Here is a 21,804-nt window from a genome sequence, read left to right on the forward strand (position 1 = left end):
AGATGACACTAAGCTGGGGGGAGAGGTAGATACGCTGGAGGGTAGGGATAAGGTCCAGAGTGACCTAGACAAATTGGAGGATTGGGCCAAAAGAAATCTGATGCGGTTCAACAAGGACAAGTGCAGAGTCCTCCACTTAGGATGGAAGAATCCCATGCATCACTACAGGCTGGGGACCGACTGACTAAGCAGCAGTTCTGCAGAAAAGGACCTGGGGATTACAGTGGATGAGAAGCTGGATATGAGTCAGCAGTGTTCCCTTGTTGCCAAGAAGGCTAATGGCATATTGGGCTGCATTAGTAGGAGCACTGCCAGCAGATCGAGGGAAGTGATTATTCCCCTCTATTCGGCACTGCATCCTCTATTTTAAAAATTAAACTTGTTTACACTTTCAGAAGATTCTGGATAGTTCATTTTCTTGCCAGTTCTTCTCCATAAGTAACAAGCTACTTTGTGAGTCCATAGAATGGACTGTTTCTCTGGAGTCCCAGAACTTATTCCCTACCCAACTACTCACAAGTACTGTATGTGAAGATACTTATAGTACTGCACCTGATCTTATTTCGCGTGGGTTGCTATTGACCTTGGGATTTAATGAGAAGCATTAGTTTAAATCTGGAGCATCCCACACCTCAGAAAGGTATCAAGGGGAAAATTTAAAAATATAATAAAACTTTCCATTTTTAAAAACAGTGTTCTCATAATTCTTTATGAAGTTCTAGACAGAAGACTTTACGCTACTTATCAAAGTCATTTTGCTTGCACAGTGATGTCAAATTTCAGCTCTAGACACTGGTATTAGCAACGGCTAACCCACCACCCTTTGTAGCGTCTGGATTTTAAGGACATAGACCAATACTGACAATGGCCAGCCTGATCTTTGCTGTAAGAAAGTTTCCCAGTGGAGAAGACATTAGCATTGATTTTTCTCATCATATATTGTAATATGTTGCATCTCTAATTTCTACTGGAGTCAACCACAACAATTGCTCTGTACACAGGGCCGGCTCCAGGCACCAGCTGAGCAAGCTGTTGCTTGGGGCGGCAGATTGTTCGAGGCGGCATTCTGCCCAATCCTAGGGCGGCACGGCCGCTGTTTGTTTGTTTGTTTGTTCCGCTCCGGCCGCCCTGTAGGGGGCGGTGGCGCAGAGAACCAGAGTGCCCTGCAGGGCAGTCCTCTTCCTTCCCTCCCCGCCGACCGGAGCGGAGCCCTCGCGGCAGTGCAGCAGGAGGGGCTGCATGGCGGCGCCCCTGCTGTAGCCCTGGCAGCCCCCTTCTCTCTCTCTCCCGCCTGCTCCCCGTTTTTTGCCGTTCTGCCGCCCCGTTTTTTTTTTTTTTTTTTTTTTGCTTGGGGCGGCCAAAAAGCCAGAGCCGGCCCTGTCTGTACAGTACACTGTTCTTACAACAAATAGATTGTTACAACATACTTCTAATACATTCATATGTGGGGGGTGCTGAGGAAGGAGGACTGAGGAAGGAAAAGATTGTGTGTCAGCTATTCATTATACACAACAGTGTACAGGCTTTTCAAAGCAGGCTTCATTTTTTAGTTTAGTTCCACTTTTCTGACCCTCCTTTATTCTTATTCCAAGTTTTCTGTCAAGTGAAGTGGAAATTCATTAATACCTGGCCGCTAGGGTATAATAGCAGGTTTCATTATCCAGTTCCACGCATCATAGCAAATCAATGTCTTAACTTTAAAATGTAAATCTCTTGCTCTGTGGCATAGTGAATTACCATACTAGCCATTTGCCTCTGATAATCTGGGTTCAAATCTGTATTTAGTTATATGAATAAAAATCTTGGTGATAGCATCCTAGTGCCTGATTCTAACTGTTCCTTCAGGCATAGGATGCCTCTACTTTTATTGTTTTCCTTCAGACACCTATTGATGCAGATCACTAACAACCCTAAGCTAAATAACCAGACAACAGATGAAATTACTATCGATCTGATCAGGATAGCTTAATACATTAAGACTTTTAAAACTGTCCCAGAACTTCCTTTTGTCTACAGATTCCAGGACTCTCCTTGGGTCTCATGCATGGAAGTTAAAGTTATAAACAATAAGTAGGGACATTTGGTGGGGAAAAATATAAATACACCTTTAGCTACATTGAAATGCAGGTGGATAGATAGATTTTTTTTAAGTGGAACAGAATGAATGGAACTTTTCTCAAAAAAAATGATAACCTCTCACTATAAGTCTTGGGGATCAATAATTGTGCTTTATTGATAAGACTTTCAAATTTGCTTACAGTTTTTATTATTTTCATATCAGGTAAAACTGTAGAAGCTGCATTTTATTCAACATATTCACCTCTAAGAGCATTCAGATATACATCAAAATGTTTCAGGTGTAGTTCAATACTACACCTTTTCTATAATTAGAGCTGAGTGAAAGTTTTCTGGAAAATAATAAATTCAGCCTCTGAACTAAACAATTATTCACTCCAGCTCCATCTATAATACAGACTCTCTGAATAAACAGTATACTGTCGTTTTTTTTTTGAATGCCCTATCACATTAGTATTTTTACCAATATAGACTCAGACTTTAGGGCCAAAAAGGACCATCACAATCATCTAGTCTGACCTCCTGCACATTGCCTTTTCTTTTTATTGATTTTTGTGTAAGTTAAAGCTTCTGCAATAAAAACTGAAAACTCCATGAACTAAATACTGCTTATACAATCACAGTTCATCTGAAGAATGCTACATTTGATCTATTCATACTAGGTGGGTCCAAGAAGGCAATTGCTGTTGCTTCTAGCTGACTTTTATCTCTGCCATAAAGAGAATAGGACAACAGCTCATATTTCCATGTCTTAATGAGATCCACAAAGTTAATAAAAAACCCTGTGTAGAAGAACCTTTCAGCAATAAAATGTGTAACAATCTATTCCCAGCCCTAAATGTGTTTTCTTGTAAAAGGTGCACTGTGAATTCACCCACATCCCAGCCCTTTGATCACTTGCATGTCAACACCTTCTGTGATCAGAAGTCAAATCTCCAAGATATTTATTCTTCAAAAAACATCACATCTGTAACTTGTGCATGTATTACTGCTTACAGTGTGCATATCTGCTCTTTACTTCCAGTGTTGTCTTCTTTTAATAACTCACCTTAAACAGTGAACTTTAAAAAAAAAACAAAAAAAAAACCTCTAATTAAATATTTTACTCTCACTTTTAGGAGGAGATACTGTAACTTTTCAAGTTGTACTTTTTATACTAAAGCATTTAAGGAAAAACACTAATTTGGGGCCTGAAAACACTTACACATGCGAGTAATTTTATTCATTTGCGCGTGACTTCAGCAGAATTGCTCACATGAGTAAAGAACCAGGCCCTTAAGGACCATTGTGGCAGCCCTTCATCACATGATTAGTTTCACTGGATTAGGGACTGCAAGTAGGGGTGAAAATAACTTAAAGGACTTACCAGTACACAGGGTGGCCGAGATCCTGGGCAAGGCGGGGGGAGGCAGCTCTGGGCCCCCAGAAGGGGCGTGGCCTCGGGTGGAAGGGGCAGGGCCTCGGGCGGAATGGGCGAGGATGCAGCCAGACTCTCCCAGCCAGCTCTTCAGCGCTGTCCAGCCTGCACCACCCAGGGCTCCGGCAGCGATTGAAAGGGCCCGGGGCTCTGGCCGCTGGCGCTGTAGCAGTAGCAGCGGCTGGAAGCCCTGGGCCCTTTCAATCACCGCCGGAGCCCCGGGGGAGCAGCGGCTGGGAGCCCTGGGCTCCAGCAGTGATTGAAAGGACCCGGGGCTCCAGCCGCTGCTGGGAGCCCTGGGCCCTTTTAAATCACCAGGCCCTGGGGAAGCTGCTCCTTCCCCCTCCCTCCCCTCAGCGACCAGCAGCCCTGTCAGTATGGTCGGCTGTGTACTGGTGGCCACTTTCTTACCAGTACACAGTACTGGACCGTACCGGCTTACTTTCACTTCTGAGTGCAAGACTGAACCCCATGTATCCCACCAGACCAGCAGTCTAAGAGTGTGGTTTAAAATCAAAAGTCCACTGAAAACCTAACATGGTGGTTGGTTCAATTCATTGGTCATTAATTCCACACAATTTAACATTGCTGTCTTCCTCTCCTTCCCCCCGTACACACATACACACAATTGGCTACTGGGTGAGCACAGAGATTTCTTACACCTACAGGCATGTGACCTTCCAAATTGTTTTTTTTTTAAATGGGAAGTTAGTACAGGGAATCATGGTGACAGTTATAGCAATTTCCTGCAATTTCCTGGACAAACCTTACTGAATTAAGTTAACGTATTTTAGGAGCTCATTGTACTAAAAATGCAAATGTTTATGTCTTATTGTGGGATTGTATTTAACTTGTCTAGGACACCTAACTAATGAAAACCTTGGGAAGTGTTGTGAGCTTCAAAGGAATCTATTAACAATGGATTAAGACAAGAATGAATTTTTAAAAATTAACTGCATTTCCTAAGAAATTTCTAGGGTTCTAGGAGGTGTATGCAAATGAACCTCATCTGGTTATGCAAGAACTCAGCCTTTTGAAGCTTCATCCTGAGAGGGGGACCTTTGTCTGACTGATTACCTATTCATGGTCGTTTCAAAGACCCAAACGGGATAAAAGAGTGATTTATAGAGCCATAAGGGGGCTGGTTCTGAGCTGAAGCTGTTATGAACTGGTGACCACAGGAAAAAACCTGTGAGGGGTATGAACGTGTGTGGTTCACCAGCCAGAGCCCTTGTTGGAATGAGGGGATGATATCTGGTAAGCTTTTTAGTATGCATGTACGTTCTTTTACTGTTTTAATATGTTTTCTCTGTAATGCTTTCACCTTAATAAATGTCCTTACTCATAAAGAGCTGTGTGATAACTGTGGCAATTACACTGTTTGCCATCTCTGAGGAGAGAAATGAAGCAGGCCTGATTAGGCAGACTGTCTTGTGCTGGGGAGGTCACAGTATAGACAGAGAACTGTTCAGCCTGAAAATACCCTAGTCAGAAGGGAGAGAGAGATGTCTCTCCACCCAAGAGAGGCAACGGCTGGGAAGCCGGAAGACTAGAGTGGGTGCTGTTGCTGGCCTATAGAGAGGAAATACAGATGCAGTTTCCCTGAACTGTGACAATCAAATGCCAGAATTCCACACTTTACCGCTAGACCTGCAAATGAATGGAATGTTTTTTGGTCTTGGTACCACAGTGACCTTCACAATCACAAATGTCCATTCACTTAAGAAAAACTTGTGGGACTAATTAACACGAAATAATGGAAATACATAACACGAGCTTCTCCAGTCTCACTGACAAATCTAGCAAGTACCATCTTAGAATCACACAACATGTCCTGACAGCACTACATATTTCACAATTCAAATAACTATAATCGGTTTGACTTTTTTTTTAATATGTACTTTGCATGCTCCTCTCCTGACAAAATATCCTTCACATTGAATTTTACACAACTTTTTTTCCCCTTGGAATTTTTCAAAGATCTGTAACTCTCTAATGTTATTTAAAAGTAAAGAGATTGTGATTAAGAAATTCCTGTGCTAAACCTGGATTCATAGTTCTCCTGCTATGTTGTCCCCAAAGGGGTAAAACTAGAAGCTAGAGTGCCCACAGCTCTGGGGGACTAAGGGTCTAGGATAACTGGTCTGTGGAGTCCCACATCCCATGAAAGGTCTCTGACAACAGGTCAGACCCAGGAGCATACCAGAGCTAGAAACAGTGAAGACTCTACCCAGACCCAATCAGCTTACAAGTATGTGGGACTCAGAGGCTGGATCCACTCACAACTCACTGATGTCCATACAGAACAGTAGTGGGCCAGGTTGATTATTCTGTGCAGCATATGTCCTTGGCCAGTGAGAGAGGAGGTGCCCTAGCTAAGAAATTTACAACGGTCAAGGTGAAAGAGTACAAAAGCAAGAAAAAGGATTTCATCAGAGGTGTATGTGAGGCAGTACTGAACACGGATAGGAATGGAAAATACAGGTAGCGCAAAGTGGCATTAAACTGGCTGGAGATAGGCAGAATTGTATATTGACTGTGCAGGAACACTGTCACTCAGTGGAAAGCTGGCAGAGCCATCTCCAGGGCCTCCTGTGCCAGTCCCCCACCACTCCTGACCAAAGGGAAAGAAAGGTTTGAGTAGGAGTTGTGTTGGAAACACGGGGTGGGAGGGTGGGCACAGGGTGATGGGGGAAGGTGGAATAGAGCTGTACAATGTCCAATCCTTAAAAGGACCCAGATGTCTTTCAATCAGGGACCCACAACCAGCTCATCAGCTCCATTCTATGTAAGGAGAATCAAGGCCAAAGAGAGGTATAGACGTAGGAGATTCAGAATCCTGATTTTCCTTAGATGTAGTAGAGAGGGAGAGCTGCATGGAGCTGGTTGAGCACAGTATGGTGATGTACTAAACGAGCAGTAAAAAGTCTGATAAATAAATTTAACCTATTAGGCAGGAAGTCTAAAAGTGGAAGCTGAGCTTTTCACTAATTGTCATGCTACAAAATATCCATTTGCCATATAAAATGAAGAACCATTATCACTGCAGTCTTTTAATTATGAAATCAAAACAATTCTGCTCCTGTTTCAATGTTTTAAGTGCATTTCCCCCAGATCTATTAATTCCTTAAACAATTTGTTCTGATTCACAGAATTACAAAAACATTCCTAGACCTTTATAAATAAACAAATAAAAATCCAAAGTAACAGAAAAAGAGTTGAAGAACAGCAGCTGCACATATGTGAATTAGGTCTGATGTGACAATCAATATCTCACACCCTACCTATCTGGCATGAATTAAAATGTGTATGAGTGCTAACTGGGTACAAGTTATGCACTCATTTTATAGCCCACACCTGATCTTTTATTCAGTTATGTGTTCCTCAAAGGTTCATGCAAGCACAGGCTTGGATATGGTGTATGTACAGTAGAACCTCAGTGGTTTGAGCATTGGCCTGCTAAACCCAGGGTTGTGAGTTCAATCCTTAAGGGAGCCACTTAGGGATCTGGGGCAAAATCAGTACTTTGTCCTGCTAGTGAAGGCAGGGGACTGGACTTGATGACCTTTCAAGGTCCCTTCCAGTTCTAGGAGATAGGATATCTCCATTAATTTAATTTAATACTTCAAGAATCCACACGTCCAATAATTCGCACCCCAGAGTGGCAGTCTCTTCCTATTTAACAAGGTTGCATAGCAGAATTCTACCGTGAGCTTACAGAAGTATGTTCTTAAAGCTGGTGAAATAATGGTTAATTTATCTGTTTATTTAAAATTAGAAACAACAATCTTTCTCTCATTTGTCCCAGCCTGTAGGAGTAATAACTTGATTAGAGCACAGCTGTGTATGTGAGGGAGAAAGAGAGTCCCACCAGAGAGTGTGTGGGAGCATAAAACTATTGCAGAGAGGAAGCTTGATTATGAGTTTTGCATTTAGCTCTGAACAAAGTGAGTGAGGAATGGTCATTCTTATACATTCTGAGAGTGGGTTCCTTAGTCTAGGACCAGTTCCATTCAAAGCACCATCTCACAAGCCTCCCACATTGGTTGAGAGTTTCAATGTCAGCAGGGCCGGCTCCAGGCACCAGCTTAACAAGCAGGTGCTTGCGGCGGCTGAGGGAGAGGGGCGGCAACTGCGGCAATTCAGGGGCGGCAGGTCCCTCACTCCCTCTAGGAGCGAAGGACCTGCCACTGAACTGCCGCCGCCGATCGCGGCTTTTTTTTTTTTTTTTTTTTTCAGAAATGCTGGAGCCGGCCTGATTGTCAGTGGAACGTAGCTGTCATGGGAGCTCATTGTTGTAAAGGGAGAAACAACCTGTCAGGTAATCAGGTACAGTCCCATAGAAGGCATAGAAAATCTGGACAGACTTTGAACTTGACTCTGTTCAATGCAGAGCTGGTGCAGAGAGCAGAGCACTGCGGCAATGTGCTCATGGCAATCGGTGTGACTGAGCACATTGTCTGCTGCATTTTGTACTAGCTGGAGCTTTCGTAGCCAGTGTGGCTTCATTCCTAGAGGTGCAACAATCAAAAGGACACAAGGTTCTTGGAGAAGATCTGGGATCAAGACAAAAGGCCGGGGAAAGACTAGGGTGAGCAGATGGGAGCCACAGCAAGATCAGGGATGAATTAAGCCAAGCTAGGGCTTTAGGCATATCTCACAGGAGAACTCTCTGCTATGGCTTCACCCCTTATACTTTGGCCCAACCTCCTGCTTGAGATGGTAGTAGCTGGGTCTTCCCTCCCTTGGCTGATGGGAAGTGTGGCAGTGTCTCTGCCTCCTTCCTCCCCCAATCACCTAGAGAGTATGCTCCCCACTCCCTTCTCAGGAGCTGGACTCCGCATCATATGGCCTCCTGCTCTAGTTGGGTAGCAGGGCATCGACCTGCACTCCCCCTACCTGGCTGGAGAAGGCAACAGCTGCAGCAGCCAGGGGACTCATCCTTCCTCCCCCAGAAACCCTGAGGATCTGTGAGGTCCTGCCCCTCTGAACTGATGACCATGGCTTCCTCCCCACAGCAGTGGCAAAAACTGCAGTAGAGTTCCCAAAGAGTAGCAGGCTTCCCTCCCCATCCCTCAAAAAAGCAACAGGGACATGGTCTGGTCTGGGGGGTGGGCCAGACGGCTTCTTACCCAGCTTTTGTGACTGCCCTTCCTTCCTCTGCTGAATGCTCTCTACAGATTCAAACATTCCTAACTGCAGCAGTTACACCCAGTTCACACTTTGACGCTTCTTTTCATAACTATGAGGGCTGGAGGCTTACATTATTTTTGTTTTAAAACTAAAGCAAGGATTCTGAACTCACCATCTTACTGTGATAGGGACCCTAGACCCAAGTTTATTGGTGCCTATCCTTTAATCTAGGCCTGGGCAAGTCTAAGGGGTCAGAGTACAAGGCTGGGAAAAGGTTAGATTGTCAGTGAGAGAGATTGTCAGGGAGAGAGAGGGGGACTGAGAGGAGGAGATGAGAGGATAAGGTTGTGTGTTAGAGATGGAAAGGTAGTTACATCTTTAACCAGAAGTACTGGTTTCATTGACATTCAGACTGTGAGGCAATGAACTCTAAAGCAATGAGCATAGGCTGGGAGTCAGAAAGGGTGTGATATTCTAAAATCCCAGCTCTGACACTGATTAGCTGTGGGATTTTAGGCACATAATTTCACCTCTTCCTCATCTGGGATTCAATGTTGTCATCTAGCACCTGGGTGCTGCTCTCACATAAATGAAGACAGACCCAGTCCCCAGTGAAATGGGGGTAATAATGATTTACCTCAAAAGGGTTATTGTGAGAATTAATTACCATTTGTACAATGCTCTGAACATGTTAACCATTAACTAAGTGTTAAGTATGATTATATTTCTGTTCCAAGCACTTCATGACTGGCCTTAACCAATGTTCCTCATTGGTTTCTAATGGTGATGTCAGTAACACAAAAACATTAAAAAATGAAATCTATCTTCTTCCTAACAACCTCAGAATTAAAGATGAAATTCCAAATAAAACTATCCTAGCAATTAACAAACACATTTTTTACTTTTAACCTAAAAGAGCAACACAATTTTGAACAATTTAGAAAACAAACTCCTGCGGGATTTGTCTTTATTATGGCATTTATCTCCCCTCCTTTAGTACTGCATGTTTGCAAATTGTTTACATGTTTGCCTGGGTGTTTTGCTTTCCAGGGTCTCATTAATGAGCGGGAGCTCTGTAAAAGCCATATAAGCATTTGACCACGGGGGAAAGTTATAACCATATTCAAAGCAGTCTCTAATTCTATTTCCTTCTCCATCAATTCTCGATTCCTATCCTCTTCCCCCTTTGTTCACTTCCACCCTTCTTTCTTCCATCCACTCGTTAGGCCTTAGACTGCCCGACCACAAACTTGCACCAAGATATCTTGGTTCTCCCTTTTCAAAAATTCCAGAAAACTCGACTAATTCATTAAGTATTCCAGCTAAAACAACCAGAACTACATTGTTCCATATTTTGCCCACTTACACTATATAAATAACAACACATCTTCCCAAACTTACACTATACTCACACTATATAAATAACACATATTCTCAAACATAAGGTATTCCAGATGTCACACAGTTTCAGAGATATTTAATAAAACATTAAAATAACTCCCCTGCTTTGTAATAAATTCCAGAAAGCACTAGATATATTCAGTCTTTATTCTTTATACACAAACTTGACATTTTTGTTATTTTTAAGTACAGTAGAGGACCTAGTTTCCAGCTTTTGATATTCTGTTCAACTGGGAACATACAATAGGCAACCTTAGAAAGTTTCCATTTGACCCCTTCCCCCCCCTTTTTTTTTTTAATATCACTATTTAGTGTATTTGCAATATTCTCTCTATAGTACTCCCTGCACTTGGAATGATCTCAAATACCAAAAAGTTAAGCGCACTTACTGCACACAATACATTAAAATAATTGTATTAACTTACCTAGTATGTACATAGTTTTGATATCTGTATTTATCACCAAATTGCTTACGTTTTAAAACTTTGGCAATAAAAGCAGTTTAAAAATAACAACATAACTCACCGGGAAGTACAGGAGGAGTGATCCAAAAAGGATTGTTTCCAAAAGAACCAGGCCTGAAGCCCTGATGCTCTAGAAAACAGAAAAGGATGCATGACATTAGAAAATATTATTCATTTGCTATTTAGATTTTGAGCTATTTATGACAGAAACCTTCATACTTGTCTGTACAGTGCCTGGCACAATAATTACCTATAAATATTATTAATCCTGATACAGTAGTTCAAGTTTAATTGATTTCAACCATAAAATATCATTCCCTCTTCAGTTTTGAATGCTGTTTAACACAAAACTGTTTAGATAGCATTTACTAATGCCAAATTTTGCCCTTGAATGTACATGCATTGATTCGGATCATGGGAGTTGCAATGATGGATTTAAGGGCAGAATTTGGTCGGTACCGTTTGGATTTCAAATAGTCCTTCAAACCTTTTCACATGCATATTTAATGCCAATAACTGGGCTTCTAGAATGTATGAATATTCTAAAATTGTATTCTATACCAAAAGTGGCTTTTTAGAATGAAAACATATAACTTTATTTCCCGCAACTTTTGTATGAGAATGCTGATTCAGTCATTCACCTTTAAGGACTCTAAATCTAGCCAAGTACTGTACCCCTTAATCCTATCTATGGCATTCTGAGGCCTAAACATTATGTTCCCATTATCATTTGCTTATTGTTGTAAGTAAAATAAAAATTGATCAATCCTCTCCTCCCACTATAAATCTTGTTCCAATAAGTTAAATGATTTATATATAGTACATCTACAGCTTATATAATAAGATAAAATGTAGACACTGCATTTCCCATTTCCTTAACTACCTACTTCATCCAACATGCAGTCATAAATCACGCTACAAAACCCATTGTTTTCCTTTCAAACAAGGCAATTTTACAGTAGGCTGTCTCTCCTCAGCGAGGCAGGATGGCAGAAGGGCCCTTTGAAAAATCCCCTTGCTTCCCATAAAGAATATTCTTTTATAGCCTGGAATCAACGTGCCATTCAAATCTCTCCTGTGGCTTTGAACGGGGGCCACCATATCTGTTGTAAATAAGACAGTAATTTTTAAAGACTTTTTTAAAAGGTTTTACAGAAGAACTGGGGCCAAAGGATCCTTTTTTCCCTTGGCCACAGACTCTGCAAGGAACTCTCCAGATGACCTCATTCAGGGAGTTCACAATCTGACTGCGACAGGGCATACCAACCCCACAAAGGTTAAGGAATTGCTCTCGACACAGAAAGACACACCCCCTCACCCACTGCTGAGCATGCTCCCAGTGCAGGGAGTGCTCAAAAGGGAGCAGCTCGGCTCAGTCTGTGCTGACTGAGCAGGAGAGCAGTTGGGTGCTGCAACCTCCTGCAGAGAAGCCGCTGGGGCTCACAGTCAAGCTGCTGCAGGCCTTTCAACCATGGAGGCCAAGGACAACCAGTTACTGCAGAGAGGGTAAGATGCTCCAGGGAGTGACACAAGAGGACTCCCAGGGGGACCCCAAGACAGACCCGTGGTGCAGATGAAGGAACAGAAGTAGGAGTAGGAAGTGATCGAAGGAACAGGCGTAAGGGCACCCATCCATAGGCCATGTATCTGGACCATTATTTTGAACAGCCCTGGGTTGGAACCCAGTGAAGAAGGGAAGATTTGCAGTTCTCTACCCCCACCCACTGACTCTTGCCACTGGGCGACACAGTCATTGACTACAGCTGCTGAACCCTGCCGATAGACAAGGCGGCCTCTGACTCTCACCATCCAGAGTAATGTCACTAGGCAAAACTGCCAGCCTTGGACTCAAAACCCCCCTTCACATTGACTAACTGAGATTCCCTTCTATCAATAATAATTACGTCAGCTGATCACTGTGACAAGTGTCTAATGTACTTCATGGGATAGACTGATAGTTCTTACTATGCCTTTGTATTATGAAACCCAATGGCTCCTAACTGAATTGGAGCTGAGTTTAACATCATTTCCGACAAAAATTGTTTTTTTGTAGCTGCGGCTGCTCAAAGCCAGTGGCTGTCCCATGGCGCTATTACTGACAGGCACTAGCAATGCCTCATTTAGCATCCTTAAGAATATGGAGGTCCACTTCAAGAATGCTTCTCTGGGTACTGCAGTGTTTTCCAACTATTACCCACTTCAAACCTCCTGTTTTTAAGAAAGATAACCAAGAATATAATAGTACTGGCTCTGGGTGCCTCTCCATACCAATGACACATGAAGTAAGTCAAGGTGAAGGCCTTTTTTGAAGGTTGAGACTGCATTAGTTAGAGGTTATGAATGATCTCTTACTGGCTTTCAACTGAAGTCAGGGAGCCATTCGGTCATGCAAGACTTCAGCAGCTTTTAATATGAATGAGCACAGGTGATGCTTCAGCCACATAAGTTATGTCTACACAGCCTGCGAAGCCTTCACAACATCCCCTGGCAGTGTGTTCCACAGGTGTTGTGTTTTGTCTGAAGAAGTATTTCCTTCTATCTGTTTTTAATTTGCTGCCTATTAATGTAATTGGGTGACCCTGGTTCTTGTGTTATCTGAAAGGATAAAGAACACTTCCTTATTCACTTTCTCCCAACCAGTAATGATTTTATAGACCTCTATCATATCCCCCCTTATTTGTTTCTTTTCTACGATGAACAGTCCCAGTCTTTTTAATCTCTCTTCATATGGAAGCTGTTCCATACCCCTAATCATTTTTGTTTCCCTTCTCTGAACCTTTTCCAATTCTAATGTATCTTTTTTGAGATGGGGCAACCAGAACTGCACACAGTATTCAAGGTGTGGGTGAACCATGGATTTATATAGTGGTATTATCATATTTTCTGTCTTATTATCTATCCCTTTTCTAATGGTTCCTAACATTCTGTTAGCTTTTTTGACTGCCACTGCATACTGAACAGATATTTTCAGAGTGCTAGTAGTTAATTTAGACTCCATCCAATCCATGTATAGTTGGGATTATTTTTTCTAGTGTGCATTACTTTGCACTTATCAACATTGAATTTCAGACCACACTTACATATATTCACACGTGAAAACACAGATAAAGTTATTACCACAGATTCAACAGTCAAGTAATAGTGAGTAAGGACACTGGAAACAGAAGGTTATGTATAAAATAAAATCATAACGTGCTTTCTAGAGACTAAATTTAACTGGTTACTCTATTATCTAAAGAAGTTTATCTCACCCAAAATCTTTTCTACAGTGTTTCACCCAACATTGGTTGAGATCTAGTTTTCATGTAAACACACTGCCTGTTTACTTCCTAGATGCGGGCTAAGGTGGTGTTGTCTTTGCCTTCTTTTTATATCCCCGAAGTTCATTGTCTGTACTCAGAGACCGGATATCTCCCCCATGGTTTGTTTTTCCTGTGTGCTCTTCCCTGTTGACTTCACATCTCTTTGATAACTTTGTATGTAAATGAGCATCCATTGTGTTAGCTTACAATGCTCAATTAACATCTCAACAGAGAGACTGATGAATAAACCATCTTTTGTTTGATAGAAAACCTGTTTTGCCACCTCTGCTGTTTTACAGAATTTAAGAATATAGTTTCAGAACATATACATAACTCCTTACGTAGTATGTGTACATACATTTCACAATGGTAGCAATGACCAATGTGACCCTGGTTTTCATGTAAGACCTCACATGACATTCTTTGTAGAGCATGTACATACCACAATCAGGATATAGGTCTGTCGCATCTTACGCGCATTTAACATGCGCGATTTCAACTTTACGCAGTCGGCAAAAACAAAAACAAAAAAAGAGAAAAACAATAATTTTAATACTATACCTGTAGTGCGGGCGATTTCGCCCGCCATTGAACTCAATGGGATTTTGGCTATACGCGGTTTTCGCTTTACGTGCTAACCGCGGAACGGAACCCCCACATAAGATGAGACAGACCCGTATTCTTATAACTCTCTTGCCAGTTGGAATTAAGGAGTTCACATTCTCAGAGAGGTATCCACAAGTATAAAATTAAACATCTATGTATGTCTTTGCAGGATAAGGACCTAATGTTGTATGATCCTTATGGAATTCACAACCGTCACTAGTTTTGATTAACCTAAATAACTTTGCTTTGCCAACAAGCTTTGCAATTTTAATTCCTTGTTCATTCACACCAAAGTCCAAAGCCTTTTGAAAGTCTAAGTAAGTAAAATGGACCAATTGTTTATTATCTACTGTTTGTTAAAACTTTTTCAAATAATTTACAAAAGTTGTGCTAAGTTTGTTTCAGTCGCATCCATTTAAGTGCTTTATAACTCTGTATAAAGTATGGAGGGTCATGCTGTGACAGTCATTCCAGAAGAAAATATAGAAGTATTTTAACATTTAGTATAAAATTCCCTAATCAAAGAAGTTGCTTGGCTTGTCAGCCTGTGGGAAAGCAACCATGCCCAAAGAAGCTGCATTATTTCAATATAGATATTTAATGATTCCCCAGAGTGGAAGAAATACAGATTTCTTCCTGACACAAGAAGGCATAAAGTATTCCCACCAGAAATCAGGGAGATAGAACAAGACTGTTTTATTCACTTGGGATGCAAAAGTCTCCATGCCCCTTTTTCCCTAGCCCCTTACATAGTATTGAAATGCGGTGTGGATTTATCTTATATTAAGGGAGTGGACTGGGGGAACTTAAAATCTTCAGACTGGATTACATGGAAATTAAAATTTCAATAGGTTTTAATGCATGTTCCTGATGCTATATGCAAAAGCAGCTAAAATGATAAATACATAAAATATGAATTAAAATATTTTCGCACACAGGAAAGTGATTATATTAAAAGCACTTCCAAAAAGAGAGTGCTTTTGAACATGTAAATGGGGAGAAGACAGATGGATGCAGAAGTCCAAGGTTATCAATATCCATGCCTTAGAGAGCACCTCATAAAGGATTCATCACCTTCTGATTCGAGACACAAAGGTGAACCCTTAAAATGCATGAAATATCACAGCACAGAAATCCGTTAGGAGATTTCACTTTTATTCAGTCCCTCCCCAATGAGATCTCTAAGATTCAGCAGATTCATCTCAGAATATACCATTTTATAGGCAGCTTGTGTAGAAAATCATAGGGCTGCTGGAATATGACCACAGGTGACCATTTAGTGCACAAATGTCCTTTTACATCTCTACACTGGATGCAAATGGTTGGTGAAACATTGCTAGAAGCCCTACTGAGGTCTCACCTACACTGCCATTTTTAACCACGCTATAACTTGTGTTGGCTAACATAACTGAAATTTATAGTACAGGTCAGACAAAAACATGTGTTCCAAAAGGGTTAAAAACAACTAGGAATGAACATGTGTATCCTGCTTGCACTAGGATTTGCAATGGTGTTACTTAACTTGTTCAAACATGTTTACAAATATTAGTGTAGACAAGATCCAAGAGGCAATTACAGTAGTCATGATTCATGGCCAGAAGGTTATGTACTGTGTCTGCAAGTTCACCATAGGAGAAATAAGGGTGCAGTCTGCACAAATTGCACTGTTGAATGAAAACACTTTTGGAGTATATCCAACATGTAGCTTTCCAGGGAAAAGATGTTTCTGAAAATAATGCCAAGGTTCTTAACTTTACTATTTCTGAACATGCCTCTACAGTAAATGAAAATTCTCTCCTTTGTGGGTAGAAATCTTGTCCATAACATATATACTGAACAACACTATAGATATCTTAGATCCTTTAGACACATGGCACTTCAATTGCTTGGTGGTGAAATACAAATACAAGATAACTACTGACTGTTTTCTTTTCAATATTATAGGTATAGAACCATAGAAACGTAGGGCTGGAAGGCAAACTTGAGAGGTCATCTGTTCATTCCCCTATGCTGAGGCTGGACCAAATATACCTAAACCATGCCTGACAGGTGTTTGTGAAAAACCTCCAGTAAAAAAAGTAAAAACAGCCTCCTTTGGTAACCAGTTCCATGCACAGCTATCCTTATAGCTAGAATATTTTTTCTTAATATGTAACCTAAATTTCCCTTGCTGCAGATTAAGACAATTATTTCTTTTCCTACCTTCAGTGGACGTGGAGAACAATTGATCACAATCCTCTTTATAACAGCCTTTAACATATTTGAAGACTGTCCTTAGATCCCCACTTAGTTTTCTTTTCTCAAGACTAAACATGCTCAGTGTTTTTAACCTTTTCTTATATATCTGGATTTCTAAAGTTTTAGCACTTTTGTTGCTCTTCTCTGGACCATCTCCATTTTTTCTGCATCTTTCTCCAAGTATGATGTCCAAGTATGATGTCCAAAACTGGACACAGTTTTACTCCTCACCAGTGTGGAGTAAAGCGAAATTACCTTTCATGTCTTCCATATGACATTCTTGCTAATACCCCCGACATTGATATTAACCTTTTTCACAACTGCATCACATTGTTGGTTCAAGTTCAATTTGTGATCTACAGTTACCCCCAGATCCTTTTCAGCAGAACTATTCCTTGTCAGTTATTCCCCATTTTGTAGTTGTGCATTTAATTTTTCCTTCCTAAATGTATTAATTGTCACATGTCTTTATTGAATTTTATCGTATTGATTTCAGGCCAGTTCTTCAATTTCTCAGATCATTTTGAATTCCAACCCTGTACTTCAAAGTGCTAGCAACCCCTCCCAGCTTGGTGTCAGCTGCAAATTTTATGCATACTCTCCACTCCATTATCCAAGTCGTAAATCAAAATGTAGATTAGTACTGGACCCAGGACATATCCTTGCAGGACCCCACTAGATATGTCCCTTCAGTTTGACAGCAAACCATTGATAACTACTTTTTGGGGTATGTTTTTTCAACCAATTTTGCACCGACCTTATAGTAATTTCATCTAGACGACATTTCCCTAGTTTGCTTATGAGAATGTCACCTGGGACAGTGTCAAAAGCCTTACTAAAATCAAGATATATCATGTCTATCATTTCCTGCCCCCCATCAACTAAGCCAGTAACCCTGTCAAAGAAGGATATTAGGTTGTTGTGGCATGATTTGTTCTTGACAAATTCAAGTTGGCAATTATTTGTCACTCTATTGTTCTCTAGGTGCCTACAAATTGTTTAATAATTTATTATAGGATCTTTCCATGTATCAAAGTTAGGCTGATTGATGTATAATTCCCTGGGTCCTCTTTGTTTCTCTTATAAAAGATAGGTACTATGTTTGCCTTTCTTCAGTCTTTTGGCACCTTACCTGCCCTCCAGGAGTTCTCAAAGATAATCACTAATGGTTCTGAGATTGCTTAAGCTAATTCCTTAAGTACCCGAGGGTGAATTTCACCCAGCCCTGCCAACTTGAACTTATATAAATATTCTTTAACCTGTTATTTCACTATTCTGGCTTATGTTCCTTCCCCCTCACTATTGATATTAATTGTGTTAAACATCTGGTCACAATTAACGTTTTTAGTAAAGATTGAAACAAGTTGTTACTTGAATCACATGAGGGTGGCCCCAGACACACTAGTAAAGTCCTGTATATATATATACATACAGCCCGCAGAAGCAAGCCTCCTGGCCCAGGTCAACTGACTTGGTTTAGTCGGGCTCTCCCTAGAACTCTAACAATAACTTTGTAGGCAGCGTTTTGAAGTTGAAGCTTGCGCTGGATTCACAAAAGTGGATTCAAAAAAGAATTAGATAAATTCATGGAGGATAAGTTCATCAGTGACTATTACCCAAGATGATCAGGACACAACCCCGTGCTGCAGGTGTCCCTAATCCTCTGTCAGAAGCTGGGACTGGATGACAGGGGATGGATCATTCAATAATTGCCCTGTTCTGTTCATTTCCTCTAAAGCATCAGGCACTAGCCACTGTCAGAGACAGGATACTGGATTAGATGGATCATTAGTCTGACCTAGTATGGCCGTTCTTATGATAATAAACAAGGTGCTGATCCTGAACTGAATCATACAAGGTGGTGTGTACATTGTTCTCTTGGGGACAGCAGCCCTGATATTTCCATGAGTGTTCAGTGGATACGGGGCTGCACGCTACAAGGGAATGCTTTGAAGGGGCTCCAGGACTAAAGTGCACTTATTATTAACCCGCAAAGCAAAATAAGGGCTGGCATAGCCCAGAGGACAATGCTTGGGTGCATAACAGGGTGGTAGTGTCCGGGAGCTGACAGTAAGTTAAGCACAAGCAAGTCTCCCTCATGCTGGAGGCAGGGGGGCAACAAGATGACTCACAGTTCCTGAGTACCCCGAGAACCATCACAGTATGGTTAGGGCCTTCGGTTACTGAATAGCAGGACAACAGATGAACTTCAATGTGAACAATTGCACAGTAAGGCATATTAGAAGGAATTATTTAAGTTACTCACACACACTGGGTTCAGGGATAACTGAGAAAAGATCTACACATTGCGCCAGACCTCATCTTAACATGAATGGAACCACAATGATTTATGCACACTGAGGATCTGGCCCATCACTGTGAATTGCTCAAGATAGTCCAATATTTTATTCGCTTTTTAAAATCATTATTGCACGTTCAGCTGATGCCTTTGTTAAGATGGAACCAGAGCAGTTGAGATGGAGGTGGGACAATTACACAAGATATTCTACAGAATCTCTTTTTTTTTAAATTACATTTTAGCCCTTCTGGTGCTAAAGAAAGCCCTTTGAATGTGAGAAGTTGGAGTAATTAGGTATATTGACTATAAAGGACCTGGGAACATGCAGCTCATGCTGTTTTTGATAAAATGCACGGAATCTAAATGCTTTTTTTGGCCAGGTACTACACAAACAAATTTTAAAAAATAACAAATGATTATGCATTACAGCATTTTGAGTTGTGAGAGTAGGTGCATAGGCCCCAGGCCTCTGTGAACCAGGAAGCAGTTAAGCACCTTCAGTGGGCAGAGAAGGGGCGAAGCAGAAGTTCCACCATGAAGGGTATAAGAATTTAAATAGAATTCAATACAACCTCAGCATATGCTGATGACATTATACCCACCCACAACTATAGCTTAAATTTACACTGACATCCCTGGATTCCAACACGCAAGGGCTTTATTTCAGTTAACTAAGTCAAAGTCTCTCTCTCACTAACTATATTATTATGTTTGATAAAGCCATAAATACAGTCCTGAATGCAAATATTTAAACTACTGATTGCCACTAGCATTTTAGCATTCTCTTTAGATATAAATGACCCAACCATTCAATGACTTGCCAAATTCAATCACTGTAGGAGTGTTTTATTTAATTAATTTCTGTCCTTTTGGCTGGATTTGGAACATCACCCACTACTGTTCTATCCTCCAAATGTTTCCCCCTAAAGAAATGGCTGTTGCTGACTTCATCTAGCAGAGTACTCTGAATAGAGACACAAGGAAAAACATGTATATCCAAATGCAATTAACAACGTTGATTCTAAATTTGCAAGTCATTCATCCTGTTTAACTGTCCTTAAAAGGCCTAAAAGGGCTGGCAGTGTCTTTTATGGCTGCAGAACTAAAATTATACAAAAAAAGAAGAACAGGAGGACTTGTGGCACCTTAGAGACTAACAAATTTATTAGAGCATAAGCTTTCGTGGACTACAGCCCACTTCTTCGGATGCATATAGAGTGGAACATATATTGAGGAGATATATATACACACACAGACAGAGAGCATAAACAGGTGGGAGTTGTCTTACCACCTCTGAGAGGCCAATTAATTAAGAGAAAACAAACTTTTGAAGTGATAATCAAGCTAGCTCAGTACAGACAGTTAGATAACAAGTGTGAGAATACTTACAAGGCGAGATAGATTCAATGTTTGTAATGGCTCAGCCATTCCCAGTCTTTATTCAAACCGGAGTTGATTGTGTCTAGTTTGCATATCAATTCTAGCTCAGCAGTTTCTCGTTGGAGTCTGTTTTTGAAGTTTTTCTGTTGTAATATAGCCACCCGCAGGTCTGTCACTGAATGACCAGACAGGTTAAAGTGTTCTCCCACTGGTTTTTGAGTATTTTGATTCCTGATGTCAGATTTGTGTCCATTAATTCTTTTGCGTAGAGACTGTCCGGTTTGGCCAATGTACATGGCAGAGGGGCATTGCTGGCACATGATGGCATATATCACATTGGTAGATGTGCAGGTGAACGAGCCCCTGATGGTATGGCTGATGTGATTAGGTCCTATGATGATGTCACTGGAATAGATATGTGGACAGAGTTGGCATCGGGGTTTGTTACAAGGATAGGTTCCTGGGTTAGTGGTTTTGTTCAGTGATGTGTGGTTGCTGGTGAGTATTTGCTTTAGGTTGGGGGGTTGTCTGTAAGCGAGGACAGGTCTGTCTCCCAAGATCTGTGAGAGTAAAGGATCATCTTTCAGGATAGGTTGTAGATCTCTGATGATGCGCTGGAGAGGTTTTAGTTGGGGGCTGAAGGTGACAGCTAGTGGTGTTCTGTTATTTTCTTTGTTGGGCCTGTCTTGTAGGAGGTGACTTCTGGGTACTCGTCTGGCTCTGTCAATCTGTTTTTTCACTTCAGCAGGTGGGTATTGTAGTTTTAAGAATGCTTGATAGAGATCTTGTAGGTGCTTGTCTCTATCCAAGGGATTGGAGCAAATGCGGTTATATCTTAGGGCTTGGCTGTAGACAATGGATCGTGTGGTGTGTCCTGGATGGAAGCTGGAGGCATGTAGGTAAGTGTAGCGGTCAGTAGGTTTCCGATATAGGGTGGTATTTATGTGACCATCGCTTATTAGCACAGTAGTGCTCAGACCCTACGCTACCAGCACTCCCAGCTATCTTCGAGACACCACTGACTTCCTGAGGAAACTACAATCCATCGGTGATCTTCCAGAAAACACCATCCTGGCCACTATGGACGTAGAAGCCCTCTACACCAATATTCCACACAAAGATGGACTACAAGCTATCAGGAACAGTATCCCTGATAATGTCACAGCTAACCTGGTGGCTGAACTTTGTGATTTTGTCCTCACCCACAACTATTTCACATTTGGGGACAATATATACCTTCAAGTCAGCGGCACTGCTATGGGTACCCGCATGGCCCCACAATATGCCAACATTTTTATGGCTGACTTAGAACAACGCTTCCTTAGCTCTCGTCCCCTAACGCCCCTACTCTACTTGCGCTACATTGATGACATCTTCATCATCTGGACCCATGGAAAAGAAGCTCTTGAGGAATTTCACCATGATTTCAATAATTTCCATCCCACCATCAACCTCAGCCTAGATCAATCCACACAAGCGGTCCATTTC

The 21,804-nt window shown here is 41.4% G+C and overlaps 1 protein-coding gene across 2 annotated transcripts in view; it reads right to left on the reverse strand.

Annotated features, from left to right (window-relative positions):
* Positions 1 to 21,804, reverse strand: part of GPR158 (G protein-coupled receptor 158) — a 323,156-nt gene that overhangs the window by 111,779 nt on the left and 189,573 nt on the right. For both annotated transcript variants that reach the window (XM_005302808.5, XM_065586867.1), the window contains exon 5: positions 10,553 to 10,621. In XM_005302808.5, coding sequence (XP_005302865.2) covers positions 10,553 to 10,621 — 69 coding nt within the window. The remainder of the gene's footprint in view (positions 1 to 10,552; positions 10,622 to 21,804) is intronic.

Source organism: Chrysemys picta, chromosome 2 (genome assembly GCF_011386835.1).
Source record: "Chrysemys picta bellii isolate R12L10 chromosome 2, ASM1138683v2, whole genome shotgun sequence".
Classification (NCBI taxonomy): Eukaryota; Metazoa; Chordata; order Testudines; family Emydidae; genus Chrysemys; species Chrysemys picta.